The 18,183-nt window shown below is 40.1% G+C and overlaps 1 protein-coding gene across 2 annotated transcripts in view; it reads left to right on the forward strand.

The window, feature by feature from the left end:
• GABRB3 (gamma-aminobutyric acid type A receptor subunit beta3) overlaps positions 1–18,183 on the forward strand; it is a 119,787-nt gene that overhangs the window by 87,923 nt on the left and 13,681 nt on the right. For both annotated transcript variants that reach the window (XM_068424458.1, XM_068424466.1), the window contains 3 exons: positions 4,608–4,690; positions 5,799–5,936; positions 15,490–15,642. In XM_068424458.1, coding sequence (XP_068280559.1) covers positions 4,608–4,690; positions 5,799–5,936; positions 15,490–15,642 — 374 coding nt within the window. The remainder of the gene's footprint in view (positions 1–4,607; positions 4,691–5,798; positions 5,937–15,489; positions 15,643–18,183) is intronic.

Here is an 18,183-nt window from a genome sequence, read left to right on the forward strand (position 1 = left end):
CAGCCTATTATGAAACTTTAGAGAAGTTTAGGATATTCAGGAAATACTGTCTCTAATTAACTGTTTTTAGCAAAAGGAGGCTTTTATCTTGCGTGCTGTTGACCCAGTGTGGAACACTGCTGGTTTAGGATTCTTTCCACAAGTAGTTAGTTGTCAAAAAATGATGCAAGATATTTTTGTTTCCTTTATCTCAAGAACCATCCCCACAAGCAATGTAATAAAAGAGCGATGGAGATCAGAACTCTTGTGATCGTAATAATGTATAGAAGTCTTTCTGTCACACTTTAAAAGCATTTGGAGTCATTCAGGTGAGGATTATCTGTCATGAAATAGTGTATTTGAATAAGTTAGCTTCCTCTTGGGCAAAATGTAAATGTCCACAAGCAGATTGCGTTTCACTTGATAGTATTTGCTTAGCAGGGATTTCACCAGTGGCTCATGTGTGGCACACTTCTTTCCATTCCGTTTCCTCTGAAAGCATGCAATATCCAGGGTCAGATATCCATGGTGTGAAACAGATGAGTTATTTAATGAAGGTTAACTGCCTGAAATTAAGTCTTGGCAAAATATGGGGCATTGTGATCAGAAGCAAGAAAATATCTGAGCCTTAGCTCCGTTAATTTAGACTTGTGCTTTGTGTTGCTCTACCACTAGCCTATCTTCATGTATTGTGGCTTCAGAGCATCCTGATGGCATTGGCCTCAAGCCGCAGTCTGGAGCCAATGATTCCTTCTGTGGGCTGAGACCACAACCTGGAACTTTATTTGCTGCAAAACAGAGGGTCACTGAGAATAACAGGGGAAATTTTGGAGGGTTGCAACCGATTATAGAATATCCACGGAGCAAAGCAGTTCCTCAAAAAATATATAATGAAAGTGATCCTGACACCACATTGTCTCTGTGTTCTCTTCTGAACAATGTAGAATTTATCATAATTGTGAAAGACTTGACCTTCATTTATCAGAGTTTTCTTTCTACTTCAGAGAAAGCAGGTTGCTACCACAGCGGAAGTCTATAAGAGTGGGGGAATGGGACAGCAGCTTTTTGAAGTTGAACCCGTTTCTGGGGAATTTTTTCCTTTGGGCATTATACTGACTTTGTTCCACCTTGTTCAGAACAATATACAAGACATATGATGTTGCAGATTAATAGACCAAAAAAGAAATGATGACATTACAGACTGGGGATCAAAAATAGTCTTTCCGACTGCTTGTGTGTTTGCCATATATAGACCTCTTGTTCTCAGGCAGTACAATGCTATATGTTATAAATATATAGAGTGGAGGGCTATACGTATTTTATGTGAAAGGCCTCATGTAGTTATCACCTGTATATAAAACATGATGGATGTTTGCAAGGTGAAAATGTTAGTCGTGATTGGTCAGACAAGGAACCACACTTCTTTCTGTTCTTTTTTGGATGAATGTATTTCTGTATCAAGATGAAAAGAGGATCAAGTTAGCCATCAGGACTGTGACCTGTTCACATAAGAAGTATTTATATTGCTTAGACTGATTTATATTGTAAACTTTTCAGGGACAGAAAATACCGTTCTGTCAGTTGTTTGTGCAGCACCTCCCCGCACATCACAGGTGGGGTTCCTATACAATATAGCAATATAGTCAAAGGCAATCAGCCCAGCAATAAAGTAGTAAAAAGGGATAAGATAATCTATATCCAGAGGAAAGATAACTGGAGTAGGGAATTTTAAACAATTAAAAATATTTCCTTTTTGTATTGCTTTCACCCAAAACGTACGTGTATCTGTGTAGCGCTTTATCTTTTCTGGCTCACAATTGTTTCTCTGTCACTGCTGCGAAGATGAGTTCTTAAAACCTTGTTGTCCTGCTGTGTCAGGCAGTATCCCATCCCATAAAAAATAAACCTACTCTTCTTGGGAGCATGCACAAGCCTGAGCAGTTAACATTTGCTTTTGGTGAGCATTTGTGCAAGTTAAATTTGGTTACTTGAATGTTCATTCAGGAGGGACCTCTGAGCACTCAACTTACTTTGAGTAAATGGGGTAAATCTGTTTCTATCTAGCTGTATCTTCTTTTCTAGTGGATATTTATGAAATTAAAAACATACATTTTGCTGTAGTGTAAAAAGTTACTTGAGCAAGAGTGTGCAGTTTCTGGTACTGGAACTTGTGACACAGAAGCACTATGGTATGAGAACAGGCCAAAATAAAAATACATTCCTTAAAAAGTCATAAGGCAATTAGTAAGCTGCATGCAAGTTTGCCAGCTGCATAATTTTTAATAATTCTGTCAAATTAATCATTTGTAAGTGTGTGTGTTCTGTATGGCTGGCATTTAAAGCTAGTTATACAACATAATACTTAGAATCCTGGTACCACACTCCCTCTTGTATCAACTTCGCTCATGTGGATTCTGCTGCAGAATCTTAAATGAGACCTAGGTCAGCGTAGGGGAACGTGCTAAAGCATGGGATGGAAACCTCATAGCAGCAAAGCCCAAGTGTGCATGCTTGTTTTACTTTGAGCACAGTTATCAGTTGACTGAGGAGCAAGATCATTTGCTTGCATAATCAGTATGGCTCTGTAAAGCTGATCACTGCTAAGACCTTGTTCATCAATGATCACAGATTTAAGTCTAAATTTTCTTCTCTAAGACCCTATGGTAGTCCTAGTTTTATATGCTTAGCTAGAGCTGCTAGTAGTCATCATATTGAGGAGACATTCATCTCCATAATTAATAGCCCTGTGTCTAGCACCTTGTTTGAGGTCCAGAAGGGCCCTTGCAAATGTTGATTGCAGAGAAGATGTCCCCCTAAACTGCAGGGTACCTGAGGAATTGCTGTTTGTAAACTATTCCAGCCCACTGGGTCATGTGTTAACAGGGGAACTATAGCATCTCCCAGCAGGCAGCTGGACGAAGATTGACCTAAGTATCCTCCTTTGATACAATACTTGGTATCTGAAAGCGTGTGGGACTAAGATAAGGGTATTCAGAAGACACTCAAGTGTGAACAGCAGTGGCAGAGACATGATCATGCCATCGATAAGGCTGGGAAGGACAAAGATCAGCTGTGTGGCTTTCTCACTGGCCACTGGTAGGAACCCAAGTGAGAAGATATGCTGAGTAACAGATCCTTGAGCTTTTTCCTCTCCTAGCTCATCCAGAGCCTTTGTGCTCATACAACTGTCTCTCCCTGTGCAAAGAAATTATATTTTCTTGCGAAAGCACCTTCTCAGTCAGAGAAGGGTGTCCTCTGTCATCCTATGAGATAGTTGTAATGGTCTTAATCCCTTCCTTTGGGTATTTTGTGGTTATCCATCTGAAATGACATATATGCTAAGGATAAGCGTTCTTTCCTTCCTTTTCTGGGAGATTGGGTAGGGCATTCGTAATAACAACATGGGGTTTTTTTAGTGTGAAAGAGGTGAAGAAAGGCACCTACCTACTTTTCCTCTCTTGAAATGTTGCCCCTGAATTTTAAAGTAGTTTAGCAGATTAGAAGACTGTAATTTCAGAAGATTAAGGGATTAAAGAGAAAGCTTCAAAACAGAGAAAACACATGGACAAAACCTTAACACTGAGGGTTCCAGCTTTTAGAGGAACATCTCCCCTCTTGTATTATTAGCAAAAATTATCACCAGAATATTATTCGTTTAGGAACTGACTGTGTACAAGGTCCATCTCTTGTTTATATCAGAAAAGGATCAGTAAGGAATGGACATAGTCAGGCCCAGAAGATAATTTAAATGTGAAATTTATATGAAGCCATTATAAAGAAAATGATGCATAATAATGTACATGCTCTTGATGAAGGCTGTGATTCAGCAAAACACTGAAATACGCCAAAGATTAATTGTGAGCATATGGTTATATCTGTCTAAAAGTTAGTACAAATATATAAATCTGTTAATTTAAAAATAAAGTGCAAAAGCTGTGTGAAGCTGTTAATACAGTTGTTTTGGTTGTGCATGTGCATTGTTGAAACTCCTGATATACAAGAGCTTGATGAAGAATGCAGATTCATCAATAGTGAAATGTTTTGCACGTTCATCCTTAGTGTGCTAAATTGCCTGCATTGGAAATAGAGAAGCAAAAATATATTGTTTGGGGAGAAACTTTAAAATTCAATACGGCGCTTCATTACAAAATCCTCTTTGAATTTGAAAACTGGAGAAGTATATTCAGCTTTGAAAGAAAGCATTTTGCTGGACTTAAAATATTTTTTCAACATTTCAGGTTTTTTTCTAGAGCTACCACAAAACCAAGGAGTCAGTTGTTCACACAGCTCTAATCTTGACAATTGTAGCAGACTTTACTTGCTTCAAATTTTCTGATATAAAGTAATATTTTTTAATCTCAGCAAATGTTTGTGTAATATTTGCATAGGTGGGTAGGTCCATTGAACCCCAAAGGGACTGGTTGCATAAGGGTAAGTCGCAGTGAGTTGTTCATTGCAGTCAGTGTAACTGCTGTTGTATTGAACTGCTGCTTAATGTAAAACTATGGACCAAATTCTCAATTATTGTAAGCTATTCTTCAGAGAGTCCTCACTTTGAAAAATAAACAACAACACCACCACCTTGATTACTGGCTGTACAGTAATTCTATTTGACATTTGTTTTTCAGGATCACAACTACTGCAGCTTGTATGATGGACTTGAGAAGATACCCATTAGATGAACAAAACTGTACTCTGGAAATAGAAAGCTGTACGTACATAAGGAAATGCGTGTAGAACCTACTTCAGATTCCTTTTATAGAACTGTGTAATATTTACACTGGTGTCTATAAACACTATGTGAACCATGTAATTATCACCCTTTGGATTTTTTGTTTGTTTGTTTCTTTGACTTATTTAAAAAATGTAAGGGGTCATCCATTTCTAGATGGATGGATACATCCTAGAAGAACGGGTTTAGGACAGGGTTAGGTTAGAACCCTAACCTATTAGGGTTAACTTATTGCTCCAGCCTGACTCGGCAGAGGCAGTGACTGGATGCTTATCTTCAACACAAGAGAATGAATGTTCGTATTTTAATCAGATTCATTTTCAAGAGAGCGAACACTGTGATATCTTTTTCTCTCAGTATGCTTTATTGTGCATGAATGGTCTTGCCACAGGACCCCACCCTGGGCTTTCAGATAGACCCCTTTTATGATTTGCAATTGTGTTCCAAACAGAACCAGATTCTCTCTTCCACCTAGTCATGTCCTAGGATTGCAATATTCAGATGTATATTTGTGCTTGAAGAGTTGCTGCTACATTTCTGCTACTGGCTGGAGATTGTGGACCAAATACAGAAAATACTGGTATATATTCTATATTCAACTGTAGTCCTCCACTACGAAGGTAGTGGAAATAGTGTGACTCACACTCTTTAGTGTGAGTGGAAAAGATCTACCCCAATTATGTTTGTCTGTATTCATTGAATAATCTACCTTCTGGTGATTAGCAGTGTCAATATACATCTGGTTTCAGTGCTAAATGCGTGAGATGTCTTAAATCATGCTAAACTGCAATTTTACAGATTATTGTGGTAGCATTTTCTGTCTCGTTGGGGCCATTAATCCCTATGTGAATTTTATGAGTGATAGCAAAAAAAAAAACAAGAGTATTTTGCCTCAAATTCCTGGGCAGACTATAATGGCACAGCTCTTCAGGAGACCTTCCCACAGGCATACGGAACAAAATACCATACACCGCTCCAGCTGTTCTGATTCTTTTCATTGTCTCAAATAACAAACTGCATGTACTACGTTTGAAGCTGCATTTCAGTCTACTGTTATTTCTGACTTACTCTCCTGCTTTGCCTGCAGATGGCTACACAACTGATGACATAGAGTTCTACTGGAGAGGTGGAGATAACGCAGTCACTGGCGTGGAAAGGATTGAGCTTCCTCAGTTCTCCATCGTGGAACATAGACTGGTGTCAAAGAATGTTGTCTTTGCCACAGGCAAGTACTGTCATTTGCCCGTTTAGTGTTTGATTTCCTTGTGTATGACAGTTACTGTTTTATTAATCATAATTAATCATTATTAAACATAATTATATATAGCCAGTGTTGTTTGTTTGGCTAAAGAAATCACTTACTTGATAAAGCCTGGTGGTCGGAGCCCATGAAATACAATTTCTTGTTTATTTTTCTTCTTGTATGTGTGTGATACTTAACCAGACACCTAAATATCTGTGATCTGAATAAATATGAAGTCATTCATCATGAGTTTAAATGTAGCCTACAGGGTTACTGATCATACATAAGTATGTTTTGGCATACTAGGTCAAAAAGCCACCATTTTTATGAACACCTCCCTGCAACTTTTCAGTGCATGTTTGTTTTGTTGTTGTATAGTGAATGTAATGTCTTTTATATCTTGGTTTGCACTGATGGGTATATAGTACTGTATACATAGCCAGTGCATTTGTCATCATTGTTAAGATGTTAAAATTAAATCCCTGGGTTTCCTCCTTGTTTCCTTGAAGATGTAATAAAAGTTACTGGTAACTCACAGCATTGGATGTCTTCAGATGACAAAGCACAATGTTGATTTACATGTTTAATGTTAGACACCAGCATAGGAAAATGTTATGTGTGACAAGACCAAAGCAACACAGAAAGCATCAGCAAGTGTGGGGCCACTATTTGGGACCTCCATATTTTCAGTGCTCTTCACACCACAGTAGTGTGCTGTTCTGTCTGTCCCAGTGCACTAGAACAAATGAAGCACAGCTCTATTATGTTTGTAAGCATCACTTCACCCACTCTTTGGACACAGCACCTGTTTCAAAGTACACAGAAACACAAGTTGTATTTTAGAACAAGATGTAAATATTGCGGGGATTGAAATTAATATAAGGAGGTTTGCCAGCTGCTGCTGTTCTTGTTTATCACTGTGGATGGAAGGTTTTTTTTCTATAGAGAAACAGATACTCTAACCCTATTTCCTTCCATTTTCACAGAATCACAGAATCACAGAATCACAGAATGTTAGGGATTGGAAGGGACCTCGAAAGCTCATCTAGTCCAATCCCCCTGCCGGGGCAGGATTGCCTAGACCATATCACACAGGAACGCGTCCAGGCGGGTTTTGAATGTCTCCAGAGAAGGAGACTCCACAACCTCTCTGGGCAGCCTGTTCCAGTGTTCGGTCACCCTCACCGTAAAGAAGTTTTTCCTCAAATTTAAGTGGAACCTCCTGTGTTCCAGCTTGCACCCATTGCCCCTTGTCCTGTCAAGGGATGTCACTGAGAAGAGCCTGGCTCCATCCTCTTGACACTTGCCCTTTACATATTTATAAACATTAATGAGGTCACCCCTCAGTCTCCTCTTCTCCAAGCTAAAGAGACCCAGCTCCCTCAGCCTCTCCTCATAAGGGAGATGTTCCACTCCCTTAATCATCTTCGTGGCTCTGCGCTGGAGTCTCTCTAGCAGTTCCCTGTCCTTCTTGAACTGAGGGGCCCAGAACTGGACACAATACTCCAGATGCGGCCTCACCAGGGCAGAGTAGAGGGGGAGGAGAACCTCTCTCGACCTGCTGACCACACCCCTTCTAATACACCCCAGGATGCCATTGGCCTTCTTGGCCACAAGGGCACACTGCTGGCTCATGGTCATCCTGTTGTCCACTAGGACCCCCAGGTCCCTTTGCCCTACGCTGGTCTCTAACAGCTCTGCCCCCAACTTGTACTGGTACATGGGGTTGTTCTTGCCCAGATGCAGGACTCTACACTTGCCCTTGTTATATTTCATTAAATTTCTCCCCGCCCAACTCTCCAGCCTGTCTAGGTCTCTCTGAATGCCTGCGCAGCCTTCCGGTGTGTCAGCCACTCCTCCCAGTTTTGTGTCATCAGCGAACTTGCTGACAGTGCACTCTATTCCCTCATCCAAGTCATTAATGAATATATTGAATAGTACTGGTCCCAGTACCGACCCTTGAGGGACTCCGCTAGACACAGACCTCCAACTGGACTCTGTCCCACTGACCACTACTCTCTGGCTTCTTTCCTTCAGCCGGTTCACAATCCACCTTACTACCCGATCATCCAGACCACACTTCCCCAGTTTAGCTGCGAGGATGCTGTGGGAGACCGTGTCAAACGCTTTACTGATATCGAGATAGACCACATCCACAGCTTTACCATCATCTATCCACCGGGTAACATCCTCATAAAAGGCTATCAAGTTGGTTGAGCATGACTTCCCCTTGGTGAAGCCATGCTGAGTGCCCCTAATGATCCCCCTATCCTTGATGTGCCTAGAGACAGCACCAAGAACAAGTTGTTCCATCACCTTTCCGGGGATGGAGGTGAGGCTGACCGGTCTATAGTTACCCGGGTCCACCTTCTTGCCCTTTTTGAAGACTGGAGTGACATTCGCTTTTCTCCAGTCCTCAGGCACCTCTCCCGTTGCCCACGACTTAGCAAAGATGATGGAGAGTGGCCTAGCAATGACTTCCGCCAGCTCCCTCAGCACCCGCGGGTGCATCCCATCAGGGCCCATGGATTTATGGACGTCCAGATTGCTTAATTGGTCCCTGACCCAGCCCTCATCAACCAAGACAGATTCCTCCTCCATCCTGACTTCTTCTGGGGCCTCAGGCGTCCGGGGCTCCTCAGGACAGCCTCCAGCAGTATAGACAGAGGCAAAGAAGGCATTCAGTAACTCCGCCTTCTTTTTATCCTCTGTCTCCAGGGCCCCCACCTCATTCATCAGTGGGCCTACATTGCCTCTGGTGTTGGCTTTACCTGCAATGTATTTGAAGAAGCCCTTTCTGTTGTCCTTGACCTCTCTTGCAAGGTTTAATTCCAAGGAGGCCTTAGCTTTCCTAGTTGCCTCCCTACATCCTCTGACAACAGACTTATATTCCTCCCAAGTGGCCAGCCCCTCCTTCCACAATCTGTACACCCTCTTCTTCCACTTGAGTTTGCCCAGCAGTTCCCTGTTCAACCATGCAGGTCTCCTGGTACCCTTCCTTGACTTCCTACCTGTTGGGATGCTCTGATCTTGAGCTCAGCTAGTGTCACCTTCAGCATCCAGGGCTTACCTGCCTCTCCACAGGACTGGATATGCTTTTGTAGGATGGCTCTTTTGGACAACAGTGAGAATACAGAGAACTTATTTGGGAAGTTTTTATGACAGTCCAAAGTAACCTTTTAGTTCAGTACGAAATGTTTCAGTAAAGGCATGATGTAGTAGTTTAGAGATGAGAGAGATTTGTTAAATTCAGGAAAAAGAGAAATCTGAGGAGCTGTGAGACAAATATGAGAGAATGAAAACTAGGAGTAGACGTTTATATGACTGACCAGTTTTTCAGAATCATAACAGTTCTTTCCAAAAAACCCTTGTGGAAGGAGTAAAAAAGTCTCATGCTTCAAGGTTTAAGATAACTTGACATTAGACAGAAGGATGAGACAGTCACAGAGAACAGATTACTCCATGTTTCTTGTGCCATTTTTGAAGCATATAATTTTTGTCACTGATAAGACACAATACTGAATTTACTGTTATTTTGGTACAGGACATTATGAAAATACTTGATTAATTATGAAATTTTGTGGCAAGTGTTTCCGTGCAGGGGAAACATCACATTTGTTTCTCAAACCCACGTATTTAATTCTAAATCTGAAGCATGCTAGTGAATCTGACAGATAAAATCAGCACACTCTCTTGAAATTTCTTCTCAAGACCCTACTTTCTTATGGTCCTAGTAATTAGGGCCAGTTTCTACATTTTTGTGGAAAATAAGTCAGGCATGCTTTTTTTTTTTGGCTTTGAGGTTATTGAAGTCTCAAGGGAAGATACTAGTTTTTTGAGCGCAATATCTCAGTGAACATTTCAGATATTTCAGTACTAGTGTGCTTTGATTGTATAAAACTAAAAGAAGACTTCACAGTCATGCCATAAACAGCTTTTGGAGTTGTTATTTCTCCTATCCTCCATGAGGAACAATGCTGTATAATCTTGTGTAACTTATGCAAATGGAAAAATCTGTTCCCATAGTTACTACTGAGAAGCAACGGTAAGCATGGGAAAAACCCCATAGATAATGACAGAAAGAATAGTAGAGAAACTGCATGCATATTGAAGCAAAGCATTCGAGTTAAAAATCACGTTGCCAAATTAGCAAAATGGGTCTTGAAAAAAGTCTAGAAGTCAGTATGGACAAGTGCAAAATACATCATCTGTACAAATAATTACTCCTATCCAAATTCAGGATAGGGAATACCAGGTTAGGCTAAGGTTCTGTATGTAGAAATTAGGGGTTACTGTTGATCTCAGACGGAACAGAAGCCAATACCACCTTCTTGGGGGAAAAAAAAAAGCAAAACACATCCTATAAGGAGTCTGACTTGCATTGGTAAGGCCTGAGCTGAGTATTTTGGTCATGGGTAGCGCTCTTCAAGACAGTTGTGGAGCAATAGAAGAGGGTCTAGGGAAATATAGTAAGTATGAGTGGAAGTCTTACTAGACTTACTAGACTTCCACTAGAAGAAATGGAATACCTGAGATTGCCGGAGAAATGGGTATGATCATGTAGTTTAAAAAAAGAGAACACTTGGTGGGAATTGAAAATCTTCAAGTGTCTAGAAGGTATCTGCAGAGACATGGGCAACAGCTTGTTCTCTTTATTCATGACAGAAAGAAGAGAAAGTAGTATTTAAATTGCTATGAAGAAGAAAAATCTGGTTTGACTATCCTTCTAACACCAGCTGAAGGCCATACAGGCTATCATAAGACATCTAAAATGGCACTGGGTGCCTATATGTCAGTAACAGAATTGAGCCCATAGTCAAATTATATAAAACCAGTGCTGTCAGTGGAGTGTAAAGAGCTATTCAGCTCTTGAACACCTCTGTTCTGTCAAGTGAATAGCTCTTAGGATACTATTCAGTTGCCTAAACATAGGTATCTGGTGCCTCTTGAGATGCTGTAGAGCATCCTGCTTAGCAGTTAGGCTGCTGTTCCGGAGTCTTACAGTCTTGTGCCCTATGTGACAATCTAGTGCTTCAGTATTAATTACTTAACTAGTGTTAAGTTCTACTATTCAGTAGCCTAATGCATCTCAGATGGCATTAGACACCTCTGTATAGGCAGTTAAATCACACCCTTAGAATCAGCTGGCTGTAAATCTAAATCTCCATGGTTTACACTGAGAGCTTATGTGCCATCCATGTGTAAATATCTGCATGCAAACACCTGAAATTTAGTGCCTAGACATGTGAGCTGAATCTGCCTCCTAAATGTTTGTTATGCAGAAATGCTAAGAAACTGAACAGGAATGGGAATATGTAAAACATGACGTAAAAGCTTCAAGATACATAGCAGTCAGAGCCAGATTAGCAATCTCTTGGTAAGAGGAGGGTAGTCTTAAAAGATTTGAAAATTAAGTATTTGCTGTATTCTGAAAGATCAGTCTGTAAAGTACATTTCCAATTAGCCAAAGTACCTTCCCAGAAGAACAGATTAAAATAAGAATTCTGTAACTGACCAACTCTGTTATCTTGGTTCATACTTGGATAAAACAGCAAGAGACGAATTTAGCCTTGGAGCTAGATATTTCAGCTTGCTAGCTTTTAATGAAATTGAAACAGAAACAAGTAATTACTTTTTACCAAGTGCCCAAATATATGAAAGAGGGACATTTTGGTCTCAGTTATTGATTAAGTATTCATTTTCATGCCTTCATTCTCAATACTGTTGTTAGATTTAAATAATTCAGGCCAAATTCTGATATTCCTGTACTATTTAAATTAGCCCATAGACATCAGCATGTTATATCAGAAGGGAGGAAGGGCAACAAATCTGGTCCCTGAACAGCAACACTGTTCTTCAGGCAAAAAACAAATTTTAATGGAATGTTAACAACTAGACTTTCCTGGTAATTAATCTCTAAATGTACTGAGCTGTAATTGACAAATCATTATCCAAGCATAATCAGACAAGTAACAGTGTAATTGTTGAGCTCACCAAGAAATCCATTTTTATTAAATAAATTGCACAAGATGGTTCCTTCATGATAAATAAAGATGTGGGCTTACAGTCTTTGTTCCATGGGGGAAACAAGTAGGGGAAAAAGGAATGTTTCTTCTTTTAATTCTTTTTGTCCACAGATTCCTGTGGTCTGTTTGCTGGAGGTGAGATATTAAAGCAGCGATGGCAGACCGGAGGCAGGGCCAATAGATCATCTATGAAGGCATAAAAGCAATACAGGTGAAAGTAATACAAACTTTTGTCGTCTCAGGGACAGCTACCTAAAGGAGAACTCTGGCTGCATAGTATGAAAAAACAAGGCTACCAGTTCATGTTTCAGTTTCAACCCAAACTATACAAAGACCAAATTATTCTGAAATTGCCTGAGATCCAGATCTCCCAATAAAATTTGAGCTTTGAAAATCACCACAAAACAGGGTGGCATTCTATTTACTTCAATGAAACTGAGCAAAATGTCAACTCCAGTAAGTAGCTGTAATGCCAGCAAGACTTTTGGTTAGATTGCCCAGGAGCCACAGACCCTCAAAACCTACCCTGACACTTCGCAGGGCTGGGTTTCATCTTGCTCTGATTTAAGGTGAATATTAATTTCAGTGTCTACATATGAAAGGTGTCTTAGTTGATGGGAATCTAGTCAATACAGTCAGTGGAGTCTGGAGGCAAATTCAGTACACCAATAGGAGTTTATTTTAGGAGGAGGTGCATAATTCTCTAGGTTTCATTTACTAGACTGACTAGATGAACTGACTCTCCTGTAAATGTAATCAGAACTTAGACACCTAGCTCATGTGTATGCAGTTCAAGTGAGTCGCTTAATCAAGTGCTGTTTGAGATGGCATAGGGCAGTCTCCTTAGTCTCCAGCTGCTGATCAAAAAGATGTAGTGGCTATGTCATATCCACCAGCTGCATGCTGGTGTCGGAGCTGTCATAAGACATCTCAAAAGGAACAGTGCACCTTCAGATTCGCAACTGAATCTCTCTGTTACAGTCCAGCTCCAACTCTAGAGCAGGAAGACAGACAGCACTGACAGCCCTGGCCCTAGGTATGGTTCTTAGCATTCTGTCTTCTAGCTTCAGGACAAAGAACCTGGTGCTTGAAACAACTTCATGTTCACGTCTCTGGCCTTGAGACAATCTGTCTGGAGAGTCCACCTTTAAGGCCAGATCCCACTCGTTTCAGTAATTACCATATCTCATTAGATGGAGATGGTGATAAGGTAGTGGATGACGGTCATGAGTGGAGCATTCAAGGTAAATGTCTAAAGTTTGCTCTGTTACACTGTTTCTCAGTTCAGGATTTCATTACTGAACATTACTGACATACATGATGCATTATTTCTCTCCACTGTTGACACACGCCTCCTCCATCCACACTGCTTTATCCACACCCAGCTTTATCAATAGCAAAGTGCTCTCTTCTGTTTCTGAGGTTCCCCAGTGTGTCCAGGGTCCTTGGCACTGGAGCAGCCCGAGAAGAGGCTTTTATTCAGTGATTCAGTTCCACTGAACATTCTTGAATGAATCCTTCAGACTATCAAAGAATCAGTATTTTATGGGAGATTTTCTAGTCATCATCTCTATCAATGATATTCCACATACACCCAGACCTCTACAGGACTTTTGGAAAGGACGAGATTTATAGAGAATCCTTTGCATGGGTGGTGTATTATATGAAATAATTTTCCTCAACAGAGCTTTACAAAGATTTCTGTCTGATGCACTACTCTTATTGCAGAAAAGTGATCAGTTCTGCTACATTTTTAATATCTTTCATGGTGGCAGGGTATGCTCCTGTTTTATTTACATAGTCTGCAGACACAAGGCCATGGAAACTGTTTCATAAGAATCTCAATGAAAAGTTAAACTTTGTTAGCAAAAAAGCAGTCGTGATTTCAAAGAGAGAATTTGTCTTTTGAAATGAAACATTGTTCATTGGAAAATGAAGATGTTAAGCAAGCTAAAGGCTAAATGATTCTTTGCTGAAAGTTATGTTGACTGCTTTAGACAGCAGAAAACCTTTTCTGATTTTCATGATGAAATAAATTCTTCTGACTTCACCAATTTTCTTCTATTGGTGAAACTAGAAGGCATTTCATCCTGGAAAAAATTGCTACTGATTGAAGTAATCACAGCAACCAAATACATCTACCAGATATTTCTTTTTCCAGTGATAGTTCTTCTGAGATTGTTTGATAAAACAGTTAAGGATAGTTGCATAAAGTTTGATACTCTCTGGATGCTTCCATTGCCTGGAAATGGTGTAGCATTTTTTCTGTCATATGACTCAAAAGTATACCAAACTATCAGGAATGTGATGAAGAGTAATCTGCAGTTTTCTATTCCTTCTTTCACTTTCTCGGGAAATCCATCACTCGTGTATATGTGCAAATGTGATTTTTTATGCTCATATGCAAACATATGAACATAATATAAAGGATAGTTTGTTATTTTTTATTTGCTTTGAGATGTAATCTTCCATACCTTGCACATATTTGCATTAGAATGGGTGGGATGTGATCTAATATCTAATTGGGCTGTATGTTCAGAAATGTTTTTTAGAATGTTGGCTAGAGCTTTTAGATGAGCTGTTAGAAGTATCGTGTCTAAGACTAGTAATGCAAACACTGAAATCATGGAGCTAATGTGTGGGTGACTACCTTTTTCTTGTACAGCTGTACTCAGATTTAATCCTCTTTGCATTTGGTGAAAGAAGTCACAAGTTTTTTAACTGTTTGAGATTTCTAAATATATAAAATATATTCAGTAAGATTAACACCGATTTTGAAATACACCATTTTGAAGTTAAAAACTAAAATGTTTTGTTTGAAATATTGACATTGAGTTTATTCATTTTTATTATTTTTTTGCTCCAATTGTAACAGTTCCTGAGTCTTATATATATATACATATACTGTATATATACATACATATATAAAATAATCTCTTATTTTGCTTAAAATATTTTTGGAAGAAAAATTCTGTCTGGCTCTAATGGATGTCAGAGGATCTTGTCTGAAGGCTTTTCCTCACTGGGATTCATTACAATTTATTTTTGACACCGCAGGTAGCATGTTTCTCATAGTTCAGATGTAATTAAGAAGTGCCATCTCATGAACAACTCTTCCATGTAAAGAAAACCTATACACATTACTAAGCCTCTCTATATAAATACTATACATAAAACTGTGTATTTGGATAAGCATTTTGCTTGGAGACCTAAGCATCTGCTTTTAAAAACTAACCAGTGCTCACCCATCTGTTCTAGATAATCTAGAATAACTTGCCTCTCTCTCTTTTCTTCCCAAATACAAATTGCTTGGATATCCCTATATTCACTGCAAGGTTTCTTTTAATACCAACCAGTAATAGAGTGAAGGCGTTTTCCCTACTGTTCTGCAGATGTCATACTACCCCATAAAATGCACATGTTTTAGTTTCTACGGAAACTGAAGACAAGTAGCTTCAAGTGTCTTTTCTTCAGTATAAATAACATTGTTTTCCCTTCCCTTTCTTCAGGTGCCTATCCAAGACTCTCACTGAGCTTCAGGTTGAAGAGAAATATTGGATACTTCATTCTTCAGACCTACATGCCCTCCATACTGATCACCATTTTATCATGGGTGTCATTCTGGATCAATTATGATGCATCAGCAGCAAGAGTCGCCCTTGGTATGTGCTAAAAATGAGTGGGACATTAAAACGTCAGACTGAATGTAGCCTTCAGAGGTTGTTAAAGACTGCAATGTGATGTCAGTGTTTTGATATTCCAAAATCATTTATGTCAAACTCATGTCATCCAGTATTGCCTCAAATGTGATGTTTTCCCCTGCATGCAAGAATGTAGCTACCACTAGTTCTCTGTCATGAGCTGCTCATATGGGTCCCAGCCTTGTTCTCGTCAAAGTTAATGTTGTTGTCAGTAGCTTCAGCAAGGGGACCAGCTCCAGAATAATACTCCAAGGGCTGGGCAGCCACAGCTATGCATTTGTGCAATATCGTATTACGTCCTAGCATTGGAACTTGGGTAACTGAAGATATTGCAGATTAACTGCAGTTACTGTACAGTAGTTCTGCAGATACTGTGGGTTAGCTGGTGCATATGGGCATAGCACAGTCTAGCATTACCACTCAAGCAGCTAGTGCATGTTCACCAGTTTGCAGATAATTAGTAGCTTAATGGGAGGTGGGACATAGAGTCCAAACAGCTCTGATGTATTCGTAAATGAGCTACTGGATACCAAAGATCCACCCTGGAGACATTATGACCGAGTGAAAGGAGCACTTCAAACACATCAGTCAGGATCTAGATTTTACGTACTGGCCAGGCCTGCAGGGAACGGATGGTTAGACAGAAGTTACCAAACCCAGTGACATTCCACGCCCTTCTATAATAGGCTCATGTGGTTTTTTCTTGTTTAAGGAACAGGACTGTCTCGTGTGGCCTATTTCTGCGTAACACAAGTTCATCAAGCACTCTATTGTGATAACACAAATATCAGAACAGAAGTCAGAGAGTACATTCAAAGCAAGTCCAGGAGCCCAGATGTTCTGTTTCCAATTAATAGAAAGTACTTTTGAGAGGATGAAAATCCATGTAATAGGTTCTTCTGAGAAAACAATTAGAGCCTTGGTGATTATGTCTTGCATCACTTGATGTTTGTATAATGAAGTTCAGTACCATGGGTCTAATTGTATGTTCCTTTCTACAGCCACTCTTATGAGTCTGAAGCTGATATGAAATAGTATGAAAGTTTAAAGGCAATACAGCACCTTTGGACATATGTAACTAGCTCTGAAAATCTCATTTCAGAGGAGGATAAGACCTGACTTAGGTATTTATTAGAGGAAGAACTCCCTGTGCAATCCTTAGGGACATGGAGACAAGCTTTTACTCAGCTCCTGCAGGAAGCCTGTGTTCTCGGAAGGAGCCTGGTTTTAGTTTATTCACTTCCATGTTTTGCTCCTGTCCTGGGTCCCTTGCTGCACACGCTGTCTATGGTCAAGGCTGCACTGAACCAAGTAGTTCCCTCAACAGAGAAACCCAGGCATGGAGCAAAGGCCAGCCAGTTCATTCCACCTCATTCCATTCCATGTGCTATAGACACTGCAGGTAGAGGCTGATATAGGGCTCATCTCAAGAGAAATATTCAAAATTCATCAATTCTGTTCAAAATTGAGTTTTTGCTAGTTAGCCCTAGAAGTTCCTAAATTCAGTCCTTTGAATGAGGAGAAAAATAAACTCAAAAGGTCTCACTTTTGGGAATGGCTGTAACCACAAGATTGTCCTATTTTTATATGATAGGTGAGTGTCAGCTGCTTGTCCTCCAGCTGTGCTTTAAAATAAATTATTGATCTACAGAAGGGCATTTGCCTGCAGGGTGTCAGCAGAATTTCCCAGGGGACATATTTCCTTTTGATTAGTGGTAGCCACCTTTCTGTTCAGTGTGCTTAATCTTTTGGATCACCAAGAGAGCCACCAAACTCTCCCCGTGTGGTGTTTAAGGACTTATCTCTGGAATCGAGATTACAGCCTGAGAACATACACCAAAAACGTGGGCATTATAACACCCACTGGGCAGGCTTTCTAAGTCCCTTGCTGACCTCGGCTTTGGTAAACATCTGTGGGATGATAGTGAGATGCCAAGGGTGTGCTAAAAGGAATCTGTGGGATTTCTGATACAAAAATCAATTTGATCTTAGGTAACATGTGAAATCCCTTATGGGAAGCAGCAGCAGGTAATCCTACAAAGAAGCTAATTCAGGCTAGAGAAATCCCCCGGGGCTGCAAACTGATGATAGTGTTTGCTGCAGTCCTTCAGCTTTCTCACCTCTTTTCCTTGTGCTGGCATGGAGGTTTTCTGGACACTTTGTCAAAGTTTCTTTAGGTAAAAATAATGTGTCAGCGTGTCAGCTATACTCCTCATTTTACTGCAGAGCTGGGTGAGTTACACCCAACGCATTTTTTAAATAAGCTTGTTCTGTGTGTGTCTCCACTGTATTTCAAGCCATGAAACATCTGACATAACACACACTTGTTTCACAGTTTAGAGGAAAACCGCATGACGCTGACCTACTAAATATACAAAATATCTGTTACAGAACCTCATAGGCTACTACTGCAGTTCCCTGGAGTGACACTGTTTACACCAACAGCTTGATTTTGAGTAATATTGTCTTTATTTCTGTCTCTTCAGGTAAAAGAAGCTGTGC

This window comes from Nyctibius grandis, chromosome 2 (assembly GCF_013368605.1).
Source record: "Nyctibius grandis isolate bNycGra1 chromosome 2, bNycGra1.pri, whole genome shotgun sequence".
NCBI lineage: Eukaryota > Metazoa > Chordata > Aves > Nyctibiiformes > Nyctibiidae > Nyctibius > Nyctibius grandis.